This window comes from Pelophylax lessonae (assembly GCF_965119305.1).
Source record: "Pelophylax lessonae genome assembly, chromosome: 2".
Lineage (NCBI taxonomy): Eukaryota > Metazoa > Chordata > Amphibia > Anura > Ranidae > Pelophylax > Pelophylax lessonae.
Window position 1 is genome coordinate 336,630,368 of NC_138769.1, and position 18,107 is coordinate 336,648,474.

Here is an 18,107-nt window from a genome sequence, read left to right on the forward strand (position 1 = left end):
ACTTTAGGCAAAACGTTTTTTTGTATAGCTTAAGGGAGCGTCATTACCCCTGTCAGTTTATTTTTTGGCATCTGTTTCCCATTGGGGAGATTTCCCTTTCACTTCCTGTCCCATAGCCAAAACAGGAAGCGGGAGGAAATTCCTGCAACTTAAGGGAATCCATTGAGGACCCCCAGTTTACCAGAACTAGTGTCCCCATTGGAAGATTTCCCCTCTATTACTTTTCTGGGAACAACCCAAACTTTGGGATTTTCTTTTACCTTGACTTTCAATGATAATGGTAAACAGGACAAATAAAGAGGGTGAATCTCCTTACCAGGGGCACAGACAGCAATAAAAAGTGACAGGGGTTCTAATCTCTCCACTGTATCCAAAACTAAAATAAAAAGTTTTACCTTTAGTTGTACTTTAAGTCTACACAAAAACTGATTGTTGCTTTTAGAGCCACGGTTAGATTGTCCACATTTTGTTGATGACAGTAGACGCGATCATGCAGTAAATTGGTGTTTAAAGGCCACATTTGTATACAAAAGTGGAATGGAGATCTGCATCAATAGTAAATTAACACCTTTGCTGTACAGTATTGCCCAGGCTATTCAAAGGGGCCAAGGATTGTCCGCTGTGCCCAGGGCATAAATTAGTGACAGCCAAACATCTAATATTACCAGGAAAAGATGTGTATAATAAAGGCAATAACCCCCTTCCAGGAAGCTCATTTTTGGGGGCACCTCCGCTCACCTGTAAATTTCCACTGAGACCCCCCATCCTTGGTATCAATAAAAGTAAAATAAGTCCCACTTTCTGTATTGGTGGGGGTACCTAAGCTCCATATCAGTTACTATAGGAGTAAAATAAGCCCCATGTCTTTGGTTTTTATATCAGCAAAATGTTGAAATAATCAAGCAAATCAACATCAGCAAGAAAAACTTACAACAGCTAAAAAAAAAAAAAAACATAAAGATAAAATGGTTTTATTTTTACAAAAACATGGATGGATGAAAATTCATCCCAATGATTAAAAGAAAATATAAAAAAGCACATACATTGGGGAAAATAATTATTTGATCCCCTGCAGATTTTGAATTAGGGGGCTATCATTTTTATTATAGGTGTATTTTAACCACTTTACCACCGGAGGATTTTGCTGTCTTCCGTCCAGGCCACTTTTTGCGATTCGGCGCTGTGTGACTTCAACTGACAATTGCGCTGTCGTGCGACGCCGTACCCAAACGAAATTTACGTCCTTTTTTTCCCATAAACAGAGCTTTCTTTTGGTGGTATTTGATCACCTGTGCGATTTTTACTTTTTGCGCTATAAACAAAAAAAGAGCGTTTATTTTGAAAAAATAACAATATTTTTAAAAATTTTTTATATGAAATTCCCCCCAAAAAAGATGTAAAAACCAATTTTTTTAAAAATTTTTGGCCAATTTGTTTTATGCTACATATGTTTGGTAAAAAAAATCGCAATAAGCGTATTTTGATTGGTTTGCGCAAAAGTTATTGCATTTACTAACAAAGGGAAAGATTTCTGTCATTTTTGGTGTTTTTTTTTTTAACGCGTAATGGCGGCAATCTGCGATTTTTTTTGCGGGACTGCGACATTGCGGCGGACAGATCGGACCCTTGACTGACATTTTTGACACTTTTGGGGGTACCAGTGACATTACTGCAGTAATCAGTGCTATATATATGCACTGTTACTGTAAAAATGACACTGGCAGGGAAGGGGTTAATTTTATTGGAGAGGGAGGGGTTAATGTATGCCTGGTGCTTACTGACGTGTAGGGGGGAGGTGACTGAGTGAGTCATGGACAGATCGGATGTCCAGCTATCACTGGACATCTCCCTGTCACTCCCTGTCACTATGGAGATCCACCCGCTGTGTTTACACACAGCGGGCGGATCTCCAGACTCGATCCCCGACGATCGGGTAAGAGCAGCGGCGATCGCCGCTGCTCCTCCCCTGGCCCGACTCCCGCTGTGAATGAAAACAGCGGGAGCGAGCCTCCGGCGGCGCGCAAGCGCCGCCCAGAAGGGGGAGTGTCTGACGACGTTAATACTACGTCGTCAGACGATAACGAGCCACTCTGCCGCAGTAGTATTACTGTGAGCAGACGTAAAGTGGTTAAATAATAGAGACAGAATATCTACCAAAAATCCAGAAAAAGCATGATACAAATGTTATAAATTGAGTTGCAGTTCAGTGAGTAAAATAATTATGTGATCCCCAAGCAAAACATGACCTAGTACTTGGTGGAGAAACCCTTGTTGGCAAGCACAGAAAGACGTTTCTTGTAGTTGGTTACCAGGTTTGCACACATCTCAGGAGGTTGGTCCACTCTTCTTTACAGATCTTCTCTAAATCCTTAAGGCTTCTTGGCTGTGGCTTGGCAATTCAAAATTTTAGCTCCCTCCATAAATTTTCTATAGGATAAGTTCTGGAGACTGGTTAAGCTGCTCCATGACCTTAATGTACTTCTTCTTGAGCCACCCCTTTGTTGCCTTGGCGGTATGCTTTGGGTCATTGTCATGCTGGAAGACCCATCCATGACCCATCTTCAGTGTTCTGGCTGTGGGAAGAAGGTTCTCATCCAAGATTTTACAATACATTGCCTCATCCATTGGCCCCTCAGTGCGGCAAAGTCGGCCTGTACCTTTAGCAGAAAAACAGCCCCAAAGAATAATGTTTCCACCTCTGTGCAGTAGGGATGGTGTTCTTAGGGTCATAGTCCCAAACACAGAGAGTCGAGTTAATGCCTAAGAGCTCAATTTTGGACTCATCTGACCACAGAACTTTCTCCCAATCCTTCTCTGAATCATTTAGATGTTCATTGGCAAACTTTAGACAGGCCTGTACATGTGTCTCCTTGAGGAGGGGGATTTCAATCCATGTCAGCCTATTGTGTTACCAATAGTTTGTTTGGTGACTGTGGTCTCAACTGCCTTGATATCATTTACAAGCTCCTCCCATGTAGCTCTGGACTGATCCCTCACTTTTCTCATGATCATCCTTACCACATGAGGCGAAATCCTGCATGGAGCTCCAGACCGAGGGCGATAGATGGTTATTTTGTATTTCTTGCATTTGCGAATAATCGCTCCAACAGTTGTCTCCTTCTCACCAAGCTTCTTGCTGATAGTCTTGTAGCCCATTCCAGCCTCGTGCAGGTCTACAATCATGTCCCTGACATCCTTTGACATCTATTTCGTTTGTATCGTGTTTTTTTTCTGGATTTTTGGTTGTTATTCTGTCTCTATCATTTAAAATACACCTATGATAACAATTATAGACCCTTCATTTTTTTAGAAGTGGGCAAACATACAAAATCTGTAGGGGATCAAGTAATTATTTTTACCACTGAAGCTACTACATGAATAACAGGGTGTAAGTACTAGCTTATAAGGATGAAGGACCCACATAGGGTCAGGTTGAGTGTTTGGTAGACCCCTATGTCGGTCCTTCATCTGGAGGTTCTTTTCACTCAGCGAGCCAGATGCCTTTTTGTGTCGGAATGGAAAACTGAGAAGTGCGCATACGTCATTCACAAATTAGATTTATGACTATGTGATGTTTGAGGTGTTTATCTACTCTTTTTACAACTATATCATGAGGACCTGTGTTGAATTTTAACTATATACTTGGTTTCCAGCAGCGTCATTGACTGCCGCTGCTGTCAGTCAAGTCAGCTAGCCTAAAAGGAGAGAGAGGGGGTGGGTCAGGGCTCCGTGTCTGAATGGAGGCAGGGAGCTGGGACTTGGCCCGGGTGCCCCCATAGCAAGCTGCTTGCTGTGGGGGAACTGCACAGAAGGGAGGGGCCAGGATCACAGAAGAGAGGCTCGAGAAGAGGAGGATCAGGGCTGCTCTGAGCAAAACCACTGCAACAGAGCAGGTAAGTATAACATGTTTGACATTTTTATAGGAAAAAAAATTAGACTTTACAATCGCTTTAATTGGTGTTTTTATCTGCCTGGAGTTAAACTTAAAAAAAAAATAATTTAAACATTAAGCCAACACACAATTGGTATTGCTGTTTTGGGTTATTTAAGATTGAGTAACGTAGATGTTTCTTTTGTCGTGTGATTATTTTAGGTAAAACTACTGTTTAAATGCGATATTGGAGGCATCATGCAGTCTTCTTTTTATTAAAATTAATTTTAACTGAACAGACCACCAAACCAGAGAAATGGGGTTGGTGTTAGCCTCAACATCCCCTTCCCTACTCTTCCTCTACAGTTCACAGAATGCATTTCTCATGCTTGGTTTAGTCTCTGTTCTCCCAGCTACTCTGCTATTATAATAACTACTGTCCTACAGTATATTCATTAGTGGATGTTTCCTTTTGAGGTCTCTGACAACTCTGCATCTACGCTCATATATAATAAAGTAGATGTCTGCTGCTGTTGAGATTGTGCATCATAATTATTTTGGCCAATACGATACATATGCTCAAATTGTTCACACTATGCAGCATACATGTATTATTGTTTGAAATTGCCCAAGATAGATTCGACGAGGATACTTAGAACCCTAGCAAAATGTTTGCACACTTCTTTCATAAGAAGCTAGTAATATCTTCATACAGAGCATTTTTTTCTGTATTATAATGTCGAATGAAATAAAATGCTTGTAGAAGTGTAGAATGAAATGGGTGTTTTTCGACTCCCTTTCTAGTTCTAATAAGTTGAATATTGCCAACAGTTTTTGCAGATATTTAGGTAGCTGGGGTAGGAGGTTACATGGCTACAGTTTTAAACAGTACTGTTAGAAGGTTTTTAGTTTACTACTGCTTATCAAAATTAGAAGGTTTTTAGTTTACTACTGCTTATCAAAATTAGATAATCTATATAAAAGATAAATCTGAGCAAACGATGAAAACATATAAAATTGTCAGCAGGTGTGCACAATCCAGACACCGGATTAAATAAACACAATGTAAAAAAGTGCAGCGCTATTAGTGATAAATAAATGAATGTAAATAATGAAAGTCCATGTAAACAGTCCCATTAAACACTGTGAAAGATAAGAAGATCCCTCAATCCGTGAATAGTGATGAAAGATTTGCAAAGATGCCACCAGCCTGTGATTTCACACCATGCTTACCCTAATGGGGGGGTCACTGCATTAGGGTAAGCGTGGTGTCATAATCACAGGCTGGTGACATCTTTGCAAATCTTTCATCGCTATTCACAGGTTGAGGGATCTCCTTATCTTTCACAGTGTTTAATGGGACTGTTTACATAGACTTTCATTATATTCATTAATTTATTTATCACTAATAGCGCTGCACTTTTTTAAAATTTGATAATCAGTAAAACAAGTGAATCAATAGGAGTTTATATTGAAGAATATGGGCACATTTAGTGCCCTTATTCTGTCTAACTCTCTTCTTATGTTGAGCATTTGTGTAGTATAATATGCTGACTTCTAATTGATCGTTGATAAGGTTTACAGTACTGCCTGCATAGAGCCACATACCCTCTTTCAGATCCTGCACTGTAGCCCCTTTAAAAAAAAAAAAAAAAATAGAGAGAGAGGGTGCCACCTTCTAAGTGTAGTTTATTGAGAACTCATTAAAAACACAAATAATTATGCACTCACTGTGTGACACTAAGTGCTAGCATGTAGCAAGAAATAGGACCAACATATCAAGCCTGGCATGGATCATCTGTTGGAGAAGGTGAAACTGATGACTAGCTGCAGAGTTCGAAAGGAATGTAGAACAAAATGGCGCAGCATGCTCCGATAAAAATGAAATGACTTACTCACATGAAATTAGAAATACCATAAATAAAATAAATAATAATACAATGATGAAAATCCAATTAGAATGTATATAGAGAAATGGAGATGGAAATCAATTAATACGTATGTAAAAAATACAGTATATGTTTAAAAAGTGGGCAATGGATATGATTTTTTTTTAACTTAAACTTTGTATTAAGGTTGTAAGCATATCGATTAATAAACACAAGTGTGATAACTCAATAGGACAGCATTATTAACATTAATACAGTATCCTAATACCAGTATTGACAAATACATATGACAAATCATCACTCAAAAGTGTATTGTATAACAAATACAAAATCCTAATAATGCTTGGGAAAAGGTAAATAAATTATCATTTATTACTACATAAAATGCATAAATAATGTGTACCAATGGAAAAAAAAAACACAAAGAAAAGAAAAATGAATAAATAAGTAAATAAACTAAAATAAATTGTGATATAATGGATATACACTATATTTTCAAAAGTATTTGGACACCTGCCTTTACACGCACATGAACTTTAATGGCATCCCAGTCTTAGTCCGTAGTGTTCAATATTAAGTTGGCCCACCCTTTGCGGCTTTAACAGCTTCAACTGTTCTCCGAAGGCTGTCCACAAGGTTTAGGAGTTTTCTATGGGAATATTTGACCATTCTTCCAGAAGCGCTTTTGTGAGGTCAGGCACTGATGTTGGAGAGAAGGCCTGGCTCACAGTCTGCTGTGCTCTAGTTCATCCCAAAGGTGTTCTATTAGGTTGAGGTCAGGACTCTGTGCAGGCCAGTCAAGTTCCTCCACCCCAAACTCACTCATCCTTGTCTTTATGAACCTTACTTTATGCACTGATCCAAATCATTTGGTGGAGATTATGGTGTGGGGTTGTTTTTCAGGGGTTGGGCTTGGCCCCTTAGTTCCAGTGAACAGAACTCTTATAGGGGTCAGCATACCAAGACATTTTGGACAATTTCATGCTTCCAACTTTGTGGTAACAGTTTGGGGTTGGCCCTTCCTGTTCCAACATGACTGCGCACCAGTGCACAAGCAAAGTCTCTAAAGAGATAGATGAGCGAGTTTGGGGTGGAGGATCTTGACTGGTCTGCACAGAGTCCTAACCTCAACCCAATAGAATACCTTCAGAATGAATTTGAGTGCAGACAGCGAGCCAGGTCTTCTCTCCAACATCAGTTCCTGACCTCACAAATGCGCTTCTGGAAGAATGATCAAACATTCCCATAGACACACTCCTAAATCTTTTGGACATCCTTCCCAGAAGAGTTGAAGTTGTTAAAGCTGGGATGCCATTAAAGTGCATGTGTGTGTGTAAAGACAGGTGTCCCAATACTTTTGGTAAAATAGTGTACATAAAAATATAATGGAAAAAGAAAAAATAATATGTACAGGACGGTAATTGGAAAAGGCAAATGGATTACAATCTATATTTGAATATTGAAAAAAGTCATAAGACAGAATAGAGAGAGGAACAGGAAAAGAGAAAGGAAAAAAAAATAGAAGGTTGGTGGACACAGAGTAGAAGAATTGATAGGAAAGAGTGTACGGCAGGGAGGAAAGAAGTAGATAACTAAAATTAAGTAAGAAAGAACTTTCAACTTAGGTGAAAATTCCATCCATGCATACCATAGTTTGTAAAAAGAAGCATAATTATCCTTAGCTGTGGCAATGAATTCCTCCATTCTCTTGAGATGGTTCAGTTCAGTGACCCAATTTCTAATGGAGGGGGAAATAGAGGTTTTCCAATAACTAGAGATCAGGGTTCTGCCAGCTTGAATAAAAAATCGGAATAGACTCTTTTTAACATTTTTAATAGAACTCCAGGGTGTTCTGGCCCTTGTTTAATTGTGATAAGGTGGCCTATTTTAAAAATAGTCTTCCAAAATTAACAAATTTACATGATTGGAAATGGACATGATTATTGGCGACAACTTTTTTTTTTGATTATGGGCACAACTTTTCAGGATCTATACAGCAAAACACCCACCTAAACGTGGATAAAAGTACATAACCTAACCTAACATAACCTAAAATTCACCTATGTTAAATAGTTAATTCAAAAAAGTAAGAATGAAATTTAAAAAAATTAAAATAAAATATTTTAATTATACAGTTTTTTGCCTTTATAAAATAGATATAATATATAAGCTTATTGGATATGGGTAAAAATATAAAAACAATAATAAATAATAAACCGAATGGACACCTGGATACATTGTAAAGATAGAGATATTAGCTCTAAACTATATAGGTAGGTAAATGGATCTTGATTGAAAGAAAAACAATTCAATTACAGTATTTAGCTTGAGTTCTTAATTTAGACCCCCAGGGGTTAATGTGTTGAACATAAAAATTCAATATGTTTCTTGTTGGCAGAGATTTTTAAGCACTCAGCTTTACAAATACTATTGAGGATACTTTCAATAATTCACACTTTTAACCCTATACGTGGATTTTCCATGTTTTTCTCTAAAGATTTTGAGGGTGCTATAGTCGGTACTCCCTTGTTCAACTGCCAAACAATGTTCCCCAAATTGACCTCTGAGGGTTCAAATTGTACATTCCACACACATAACAATCCACATGGGCAAGTCAGACAATATATGACGATTTATGTGGAACAATTAAAAAAGCTGCAAATGGGAAAAACTGCACCATTCCTGGAAAAGGCTTTTAGGTCCTGTATGCCAAAGCTGCACTTGAAACATTTACGTTTCTGATATTAGAACATGCCTACGAAATTTCAAATACGTTACCTTAACAGGGGCGAGCTGTTGGCTTCTTGGAGGTCTTGCTGGGAGCTACCTGACCATTCAAAGGTGTCGTTGCAATATTTGACAAATCCAGTAGTTGAATAGGGGGGTCCATTTCAAATGATGACTATGTCATCAATATACCTTCTCATGTAGACAACATGATTGGCATATAGACTTTGATTATAGATACATAATCCAATATAGCAATAAATCATGTCCATTGCCCATTTTTATAACATATATATTTTTTACATATGTATAAATTGAATTTCCAGCCCCTTTTCTCTATATTTATAATAATTGTTTTTCATAATTGTAATATTTTTTATTTATGTTATATTCTAATTTTATGTGAGCAAGTAATTTAATCTTTTTCTGGGCACGCTGCACCATTTAGTTCTATACAGTATCTCACAAATTGAGTACACCCCTCATATTTTTGTAAATATTTTATTATATTTTTTCATGTGACAACACTAAAGAAATTACATGTTGCTACAATGTAAAGTAGTTAGTGTACAGTTTGTATAACAGTGTAAATTTGCTGTCCCCTCAAAATAACCCAGCACACAGCCATTAATGTCTAAACTGATGGCAACAAAAGTAAGTACACCACTAAGTGAAAATGTCCAAATTGAGCCCAATTAGCCATTTCCCTCCCCTGTGTCATGTGATTCATTAGTGTTACAAGGTCTCAGGTGTGAATGGGGAGCAGGTGTGTTAAATTTGGTGTTATCGCTCTCACTTTCTCATACTGGTCACTGGAAGTTCAACATGGCACCTCATGGCAAAGAACTCTCTGAGGATCTGAAAAAAAGAACTGTTGCTCTATATAAAGATGGCCTAGGCTATAAGAAGATTGCCAAGACCCTGAAACTGAGCTGCAGCACGGTGGCCAAGACCATAGAGCAGTTTAACAGGACAGGTTCCACTCAGAACAGGCCTTGCCGTGGTCGACCAAAGAAGTTGAGTGCACGTGCTCAGCATCATATCCAGAGGCTGTCTTTGGGAAATAGATGGATGGTTGCTGCCAGCATTGCAGCGTATGGTCTGGTCAGTGCTCAGACCATACTAGGGCTGTCACGACTCGTCGACGTAGTCGACTACGTCGACTACAAAAAATCGTCGACGTGCGGAAAATGCGTCGACGCGTCAACGTGTGACGTCACACGCCCCCGGCCGGCCGCCGCGCCGCTTGAAGCATTGCCGGCCGGGTGAAATTCCCCCGCCGGGCTCCGTCGGAGACGAGAGGTGAGTGCTGACCATCTCCAGCACCCCTGTACTGCCACAACACACATTCGCATCCTCCCCCAGCTACTTAGAGATGTCACATTTGCGGCGCTACACCGGCTTGTAATGGCCTGTACTAGGTGGGAGGGCTTACTGGGGGGTCTGCACTGGAAGGGGGGCTTACTAAGTGGTCTGTACAGTACAGACCACTTAGTAAGCCCCCCTTCCAGTACAGACCCCTCAGTAAGCCCTCCCACCTAGTACAGACCCCTTAGTAAGCCCCCCCTCCCAGTGCAGACCCCTCAGTAAGCCCTCCCACCCAGTACATACTGTACTAGGTGGGAGGGCTTACTGAGGGGTCTGCACTGGGAGAGGGGCTTACTAAGTGGTCTGTACTGGGTGGGAGGGCTTACTGAGGGGTCTGTACTGGGAGGGGGGTTTAGTAAGTGGTCTGTACTAGGTGGGAGGGCTTACTGAGGGGTCTGTACTGGGAGGGGGGGGGCTTAGTAAGTGGTCTGTACTAGATGGGAGGGCTTACTGAGGGGTCTGTACTGGGAGGGGGGTTTAGTAAGTGGTCTGTACTAGGTGGGAGGGCTTACTGAGGGGTCTGTACTGGGAGGGGGGCTTACTAAGTGGTCTGTACTGGGTGGGAGGGCTTACTGTGGGGGGCTGTACTGGGAGGGGGGCTTACTGAGGGGTCTGTACTGGGAGGGGGGCTTACTAAGTGGTCTGTACTGGGTGGGAGGGCTTACTGTGGGGGGCTGTACTGGGAGGGGGGCTTACTGAGGGGTCTGTAGTGGGATGGGGGCTTACTGAGGGGTCTGTATTAATTACAGGATTAATTAGCTAATCAAAAAGACACTAAATTAAGCAAAAAAACAAAAACTTTAAATAATCGTTAGATTAGTCGACTAATCGTAAAAATAATCGATAGATTAGTCGACAGACAAATTAATCGTTAGTTGCAGCCCTAGACCATACGCCGCACATTGCATCAAATTGGTCTGCATGGCTGTCATCCCAGAAGGAGGCCTTTTCTAAAGATGATGCCCAAGAAAGCCCGCAAACAGTTTGCTGAAAACAAGCAGACTAAGGACATGGACTACTTGAACCATGTCCTATGGTCTGATAAGACCAAGATAAACTTTTTTGTTTCAGATGGTGTCAAGCGTGTGTGGCGGCAACCAGGTGAGGAGCACAAAGACAAGTGTGTCTTGCCTACAGTCAAGCATGGTGGTGGGAGTGTCATGGTCTGGGGGTTCATGAGTGCTGCCAGCACTGGGGAGTTACAGTTCATTGAGGGAACCATGAATGCCAACATGTACTGTGACATACTGTAGCAGAGCATGATTCCCTCCCTTCGGAGACTGGGCCACAGGGCAGTATTCCAACATGATAACGACCCCAAACACACCTCCAAGATGACCACCGCCTTGCTAAAGAAGCTGAGGGTAAAGGTGATGGACTGGCCAAGCATGTTTCCAGACCTAAACTCTATTGAGCATCTGTGGGGCATTCTCAAATGGAAGGTGGAGTAGTGCAAGGTCTCTAACATCCACCAACTGCGTGATGTCGTCATGGAGGAGTGGAAGAGGACTCCAGTGGCAACCTGTGAAGCTCTGGTGAACTCCATGCCCAAGAGGGTTAAAGCAGTGCTAGAATATTGACAATTTGGGCCCCATTTGGACATTTTCACTTAGGGGTGTACTCACTTTTGTTGCCAGCAGTTTAGATGTTAATGGATGTGTGTTGAGTTATCTTGAGGGGACAGCAAATTTACAATATTATCCAGGCTGTACACTCACTACTTTACATTGTAGCAGTGTAATTTCTTCAGTGTTTTCACATGAAAAGATGTAATAAAATATTTACAAAAATGTGAGGGGTGTACTCACTTTTGTGAGATACTGTAGCTTCTGGCATTACCATGGCAGCGACTGATAATAAACAGCTTTCCCGGAAGCCGATATAGGCTTGATAAAGGGGCAGGACTGCTCCAAAATGCGTAGCCACACCCCCACGCACAATGTCACAGACCGAATGCTTCCCTGTATCTCTCTGCTGTCCACAGCTGGAGGAGGCTTTGACATGCTGCATATGAACAAGCTCCACTCTGCTGGCCTGGCCACATTCCTGCCAAACTCTGAAACTATGGTAGTCATCGGTCTCACCTTCCCCAACAGATGGTCCATGCCAAGGTGCATATATTGGACCTATTTCTTGCTACACGCCAGCACTCAGTGTCACATGGTGATTGCACAACTACTTAATTAGTGTTTTTAATGAGTTATCTATAAACTACACTTAGAAAGAGGTGCCCTCGCTCCCTTTTTTTTTTTTACACAGGACCACCCAAGTTCCTTTACCTAAGATACACTCATTGCTGTTCCATCCTTTATAAACTATTGTAGCCCCTATACATGCACATGCCATACTTGCCATCCACAGCCCCACAACAAGTTTCTATTAAAGACTATACAGTGTAGACTGCGAATATGGTGGGATGCAAGACTGAAAAGCCTTCTGCAGTGCAGTGCAGCTTAGGCTAAACAGAAAAGTCTTTCTAGAGAAAGGCATTATAAGTAAAGATATTCCAATACATAAATGCTCAGCAAAAGGAAGAGGTGCTCAGGATGGATGCAATAAAAGTACACTTACCCTTTAAGTATCGTGTTGGGAACCAACAATATCTTTCCATCTTATTTTTTTTTTTTATACTATGCTTTATTTATTGTTCCAGTACGAGTCCCTGTACTCACGATACTGCAGTCCCAGGGTCTCCAGTGTCTTCCCTTTCAGTCAGCACTCCTGGACCTCAGGGTTCAGCTCCTTTCAACCGCTCCTATGGTCCTCAGGACGATCTCCTGTGACCTCCTGACACCACATGACACCTCTACAGAGGAGGAGGCAGCCTCCCCCTTCCCCTGGTTCTCTGCTCTCCAGCCAAAGACCCTGCAGCACATGTGCTCCTGTCTTTTATACAGTATCCCAGAATGCACCGAGGTGACCTGCCCTCTGCCAATTACCAGAACTGTATCAAAAGCCTATGCACCCATTCCTCAGGTTTCCTCTTACTGTCCAACATGCCTCCCTATTAAACCAGCGTAGAACACTCTTCAGACTGAATAAATCGCATATCGAGCACATTGAGCAGACCTCACTAATAGATCCTGCTCATGAGAGCAATATAGATTTACCTGTAGCTCCTCTAGTAAGCAGACAGAGCTCAAAACTATACTCCCTCACTAGCACCTACCTAGGAGGGTGCTACATTAAATTCCTAATTTATGATTAAAATACAAGTATGATAACCAGGGCCAAAACATAAAACCAATATTTACTCAAATAAAATAATAATAAACCAGTGGTAGCCCCATATAAAGTAGCCAATTTTATTAAAATGAAAGTTCCTATAGATATTATTTCAGTATATTTGTGCTATGGTCCCAAAACATCTTATCTGTTCTTTTGCTGTTGTTTCCACCAGGATAAGCTGTTCCAAAGCATAAATAGAAATTCTTGGCTGACCATTTCTGTTTATGCTAATAGTTCAACCTGAATATATATTCAGATGGTTGTCCTGCATGTCTGATCAATGTCTAATGTGTTGGTTGGCTTTAATGGGGATTACAGCTCAGATATTAAGCCCCACATTGTATTGGCTGCATCATATTATTTTATTTCATTTGTCAGCTTCTGATAGGTTAAACTGTCAGTTTAGGGTGTCTTAACTTTTTAAAGTCTTCTCTTTTGCAATATTATTGACATTGGTGAAATAAAGTGCCATTCCATGTGCTAATTTTCACGACAGTACCTGTGCATAGAGGCTGGTCTAGGCTTTTTATTGCTCTCTCACTTCATTCTTACCATCAGCTTCTGTTGGATGAAACAGAAATATCAAGGGTCCAATGTTTCATGGACAGTGTAGAAGATTAACTACCTTATTTAGATACAGTACTATTAAAAATAAAAGTTTAGTGTGCGTAAAAATAGATACTGGAACAATATTAAAGAAACTAAATTTAGCATCAGTTAGAGAAAACAGAGCCAAACTTTAGCCAATCCGTTGTAAAATCAATTTTTTTAAGACGTCAGATTTTGTTAAATAATTATTTTCTTCTGATCAAAAAAGCAAGTAATGAAATCAGTCTTCCATTTGGCTAAAATACTAGGGAGGGTGAAATCTAAATAAATCATATTTTTGTACAATAAAGTAATTAGGTGAGATCTGTTTTTCTTAAGTGTAATTTTCTCAATGGGATTAAGAGGCTGGATAAGCAAATTAACATTGAAGTTTCTTTTGATCAAGTCCACTAATGCATTTCAACTTCTCATCACAAGATAGGTTTCCAGTCTCATTTTTGAAAACATATGTTATTAAAGAATCATTACTGAAAATACTTTTAAGATCTGAAGCTCCTAAGACTCTAGAGAGGAACTGGAATTTAAATATTTTGTTCACATAGTATAAGTAGTGTTATAGTAAGTGAACCAGTGGTGCCTAAAGCTGAAGTCAACAACAAACTAATAGTAGTACAAAAGTAATCTCTTTATTTACCTAATCCTTTTTTACTAATGCATAGTTCTGTAGGCCTCCAGATACTGGTATTCAAGACAAGTCACTGCTGCTCTATCTCCATGAGCAGGGTCCTATTACCTCACCTTGTAGTTCTTTAAAGGCAGCACTGAAATCCATTCCAGGAAAGCCTGTATTGGACCCCCCCCCCCCCCCACCTTACTTGACAACATGGTTGGCAAGTAGTTTGAATGCAGTGAAGTCAGTTTTTGTCTGATGCATTTTCTCAGTCATATAAATCTAAATGCTTCAAAGCACATGTCAACTTAGATGCACGTTGCCCTGCCTGGTGCACAGTGTAATGTGCTTTGCGATGTACTTTACATTGCACATCAACTTGTTGAGGTTCATTAACAACGCATGTTGATATACCCACAGTTGATCTAGAGGAAGGCAACAAGTCCTAATAAAGCATGATCCAATTCGCTCCAGCAGCGGAAAAGTCCCCCAGTATGCAATTTTTTATTCCTTGGGTCAACAAAGCCTGGTGTTATTACCTATAAATATTGGTATCCAGTTATATTTTGCGCATTTAGGAATGCATCCATCCATTTTTAAACTCTACTGAGCTGGCTTACTGATTATTTACCATTCACATGTGATTGCAGGTTAGATTTATTGCAGACCCTGGATATTCTGAATCTTCTGTTCTGCAAATTTACATCTGTTCTTATTGTCTAGAGCTTGGGTTTGTACCCTTCTGCTTGTGGCGTATAGCAATGGTGGGTTTAAGGGGCAGGGTATGCAAAAAAACACAGAGGTACTGTCACATACCTGATAGGAAACTGAAATGACGAGGTCGTCCTCTCTTGTATCTCCAGCCTGGGCCCCACTGAAAGTGGAACAGAGGGTACCGAGGGACAGGAGGAACATGAGTGCCTGCAGATATTAATGAAAGAACTTGCAGCAGGAAAGGCGATCCCAAAGAGACTGGAGAACCAATGGATCAGGAACAGTAGTAGTGTTCAGAAGTTTAGCCCAAGTTAAACAGGCACTTGAACAGGACAGGAAGCCAGCATCAGAGAAAAAAACATGGCCCCAGGACTAGCCAGGGTCATCAACAGGCAAGCAGCAAGGTACTAAAACATGTGCAAAGCCGAAGTCAAGATTGGAGCCGGGTCAGGAATTAATGACAGGTCAGAAGTAGAATCCAAGATCAGGTCAGGAGCAAGCCGGGTCAAAAAGGGAATCATACAGGATAAATGCAGGACACAGGGAATAGCTGAAGATCAGTCAGCACAGAACATGAGCAGGTGAATTCTTTAAATAGCCTGTCTGGCACCAACAGGAATTGTGCGCATGCGCAAATTCTTGCGCACATGCGCGCACCTGGTATATCTTCTCACCAGACGTCTCACAGGGATTCCCTTACAGGTACTTTTAGGTGCCTGCTTTCAATGTCTGGTGCCAGATCAATATTACATATTTCAAAAAGAGTTACTTTAGATCAAACTTCTCGTCCATGTTTAACTATCGAAAGTAAAAGTCTCAACTAAAGCAAACCGGCTAATGTTATCTTTATGAGAAAAACCTCTGACTGTAGTTTCACTTTTTTATCATTTCAAGCTGGCCATAAATGCTTCAAATCTCAGCAGGTTCAGCAGAGACTGGCCTACATTCCAACTATGTATGGGCAGGTTTAATTTGGGTACGACCAGCCTGTCGGATTTTACATGTGATTATTGCTACCAGCTATTATGGTATTGTAGGAAAGAAAATCGCTCCATCTATAGTCAGCTTTAGATTTTTGCATTTGTTTAGTTTGATTATAAAAATCACAAAACTTTCAAAGCTCAATACTAAACAAAAATTATACTTTGGAATGATGTCTATGATCTTCAGCAGTGACATATCATTGTCATGCAGCAGAACCCCAAATTATTAGCAGTGTATAATCTGCACAGGTTTCACGAAAAGTCATAGTTTCTTGAAAATGGTTTCCTTTATGAAAAACTCCTCTAAATTTTGTACCCAAGCCGCTTTCTAAAGGAAAGATTTTAAATGATGTCTGTGTGCCCATAGAAATGGTTTCTCTTCCTGTTCTGTCGGACACCCATCACAGGGACACTGGCAGAAGTTAAAGCCTGACAGGTGTTCTAAATCTTCCTCATTCTATTAGAAAATAGTTTTTATTGCCTTATCCCTGTTAAAGTACAACTAAAGGTAAAACGTTTACATTTTTTTTGTTTTGGATGGAGTGAAGAGGGATTGGAATACCTGTCAGTGTTTATTACTGTTCCTCAGTTAAGGAGATTCGCCCTCTCTATTTGATCTGTTTACCATTAACATTAAAAGTAACAGTAAAGAAAATCCCATATTTAGGGTAATAGAAAAGTAATAGAGGGTAAATCTTCCAATGGGGACACTAGTTCTGGTGACCTGTGGGTCCCCAACGGATTCCCCCTAATTTGAATGGATTTCCTTTAATTCCTATTTGGCTATGGGACAGGAAGTGCAGGCAAATCTCTGAAATGGGACACAGATGGCGAAAGAAAATCTAAAAGGGGTTATAACCCTCCCTTACTCTATCCAAAAAGTTGCCTATAGTTCTACTTTAAGGGAATTCTTCTTGCTTCCTATTCAGTTTGACAATTACCAGGAAGTTAATACATTTTCCCTCATTTCCTGTTCCGATTGACATTCATCATGTAGACAGCAAGTAATGAAAAATCTTTGAACAGTAAAATATATAAGAATAAGGCTATGGTAATATTGTAAATCTGGAAACCCACGTTTAGATTTTAAACTATTGTGAATATTTTACAAACCATTTGTACCACAATCTAGTTTTTTTATGAAATGGAAACATGTACAAAAATATTTTTTTGTTTCTCTTTTGAGACAGTTATCTTTTACCTTTTTATTTTTTTGTTATTTTCTTTATTTGCTTTTTTTTTAAGGGTTACATAAATCAGAGAGAGTCTCTGTATTATTTATTCTTCAAACTAACATTCTGTACAGGTTCCTAATTATTTATTCTTTAAACTAACATACTGTATAGATTCCTAGTTATTTATTTAGTGGTTGTGTAATGAAGAATTAAAGTTTTTGCACCAGCTCTTGGATTGGAGGAGTTGAGTCCAGAGGGTAAGGAATATTCGGACATGATCTGGCTGAATAATAGGACTCTTTCTTTTTTCTATTTAAATATTCTAAAACATTTATTTTTGGCACATATGTTCTGCCTATTTCAATTTTATGTTGCCTCTTTCTTGGTGACAGACAGACATTTGGGAAGTGACAGTAGCCACTGCTCGTGACAATAAAGTAGAGATTCCAGTCAGTGGAGGGCCAAGTGGAGACTTTGAGATCCAAGAAGAAGACAGCAAATCCAAGACACAACCTCCAACAATATTTGACCTGGGAAATGAAGTACTGCCACCAGGCACAACTCCCACTGATCATGGTCGAGGAAGGAAGGCAGACACTGGCCTTATTGACAACACTATAGATTCTGGAAATACATTGGCACAAATGCCACAAAAGAACATTTTGGAAAGAAGAGAAGTATTGATAGGTGAGTTTTTTTTTTATTAAATGCTGTTGTGGAATTTATTATATATTACTTAAAATAATATATATAAATAAATAATATATATATATATATATATATATATATATATATATATATATATATATATATATATATATATATATATAGTTTTCCTTTAAAAATAAACTTTACTTGGGAATCAACAGTATTTTTTGACCTCTGACAAAAGCTTGATTTTAAGGAATTAGGTTTAAGTACAAAAATGTCAAA

At 39.7% G+C, this 18,107-nt stretch overlaps 1 protein-coding gene across 1 annotated transcript in view; it reads left to right on the forward strand.

The window, feature by feature from the left end:
• Nucleotides 1-18,107, forward strand: part of SDC3 (syndecan 3) — a 197,517-nt gene that overhangs the window by 167,814 nt on the left and 11,596 nt on the right. The window contains exon 4 of the mRNA XM_082246995.1: nt 17,567-17,861. Coding sequence (XP_082103121.1) covers nt 17,567-17,861 — 295 coding nt within the window. The remainder of the gene's footprint in view (nt 1-17,566; nt 17,862-18,107) is intronic.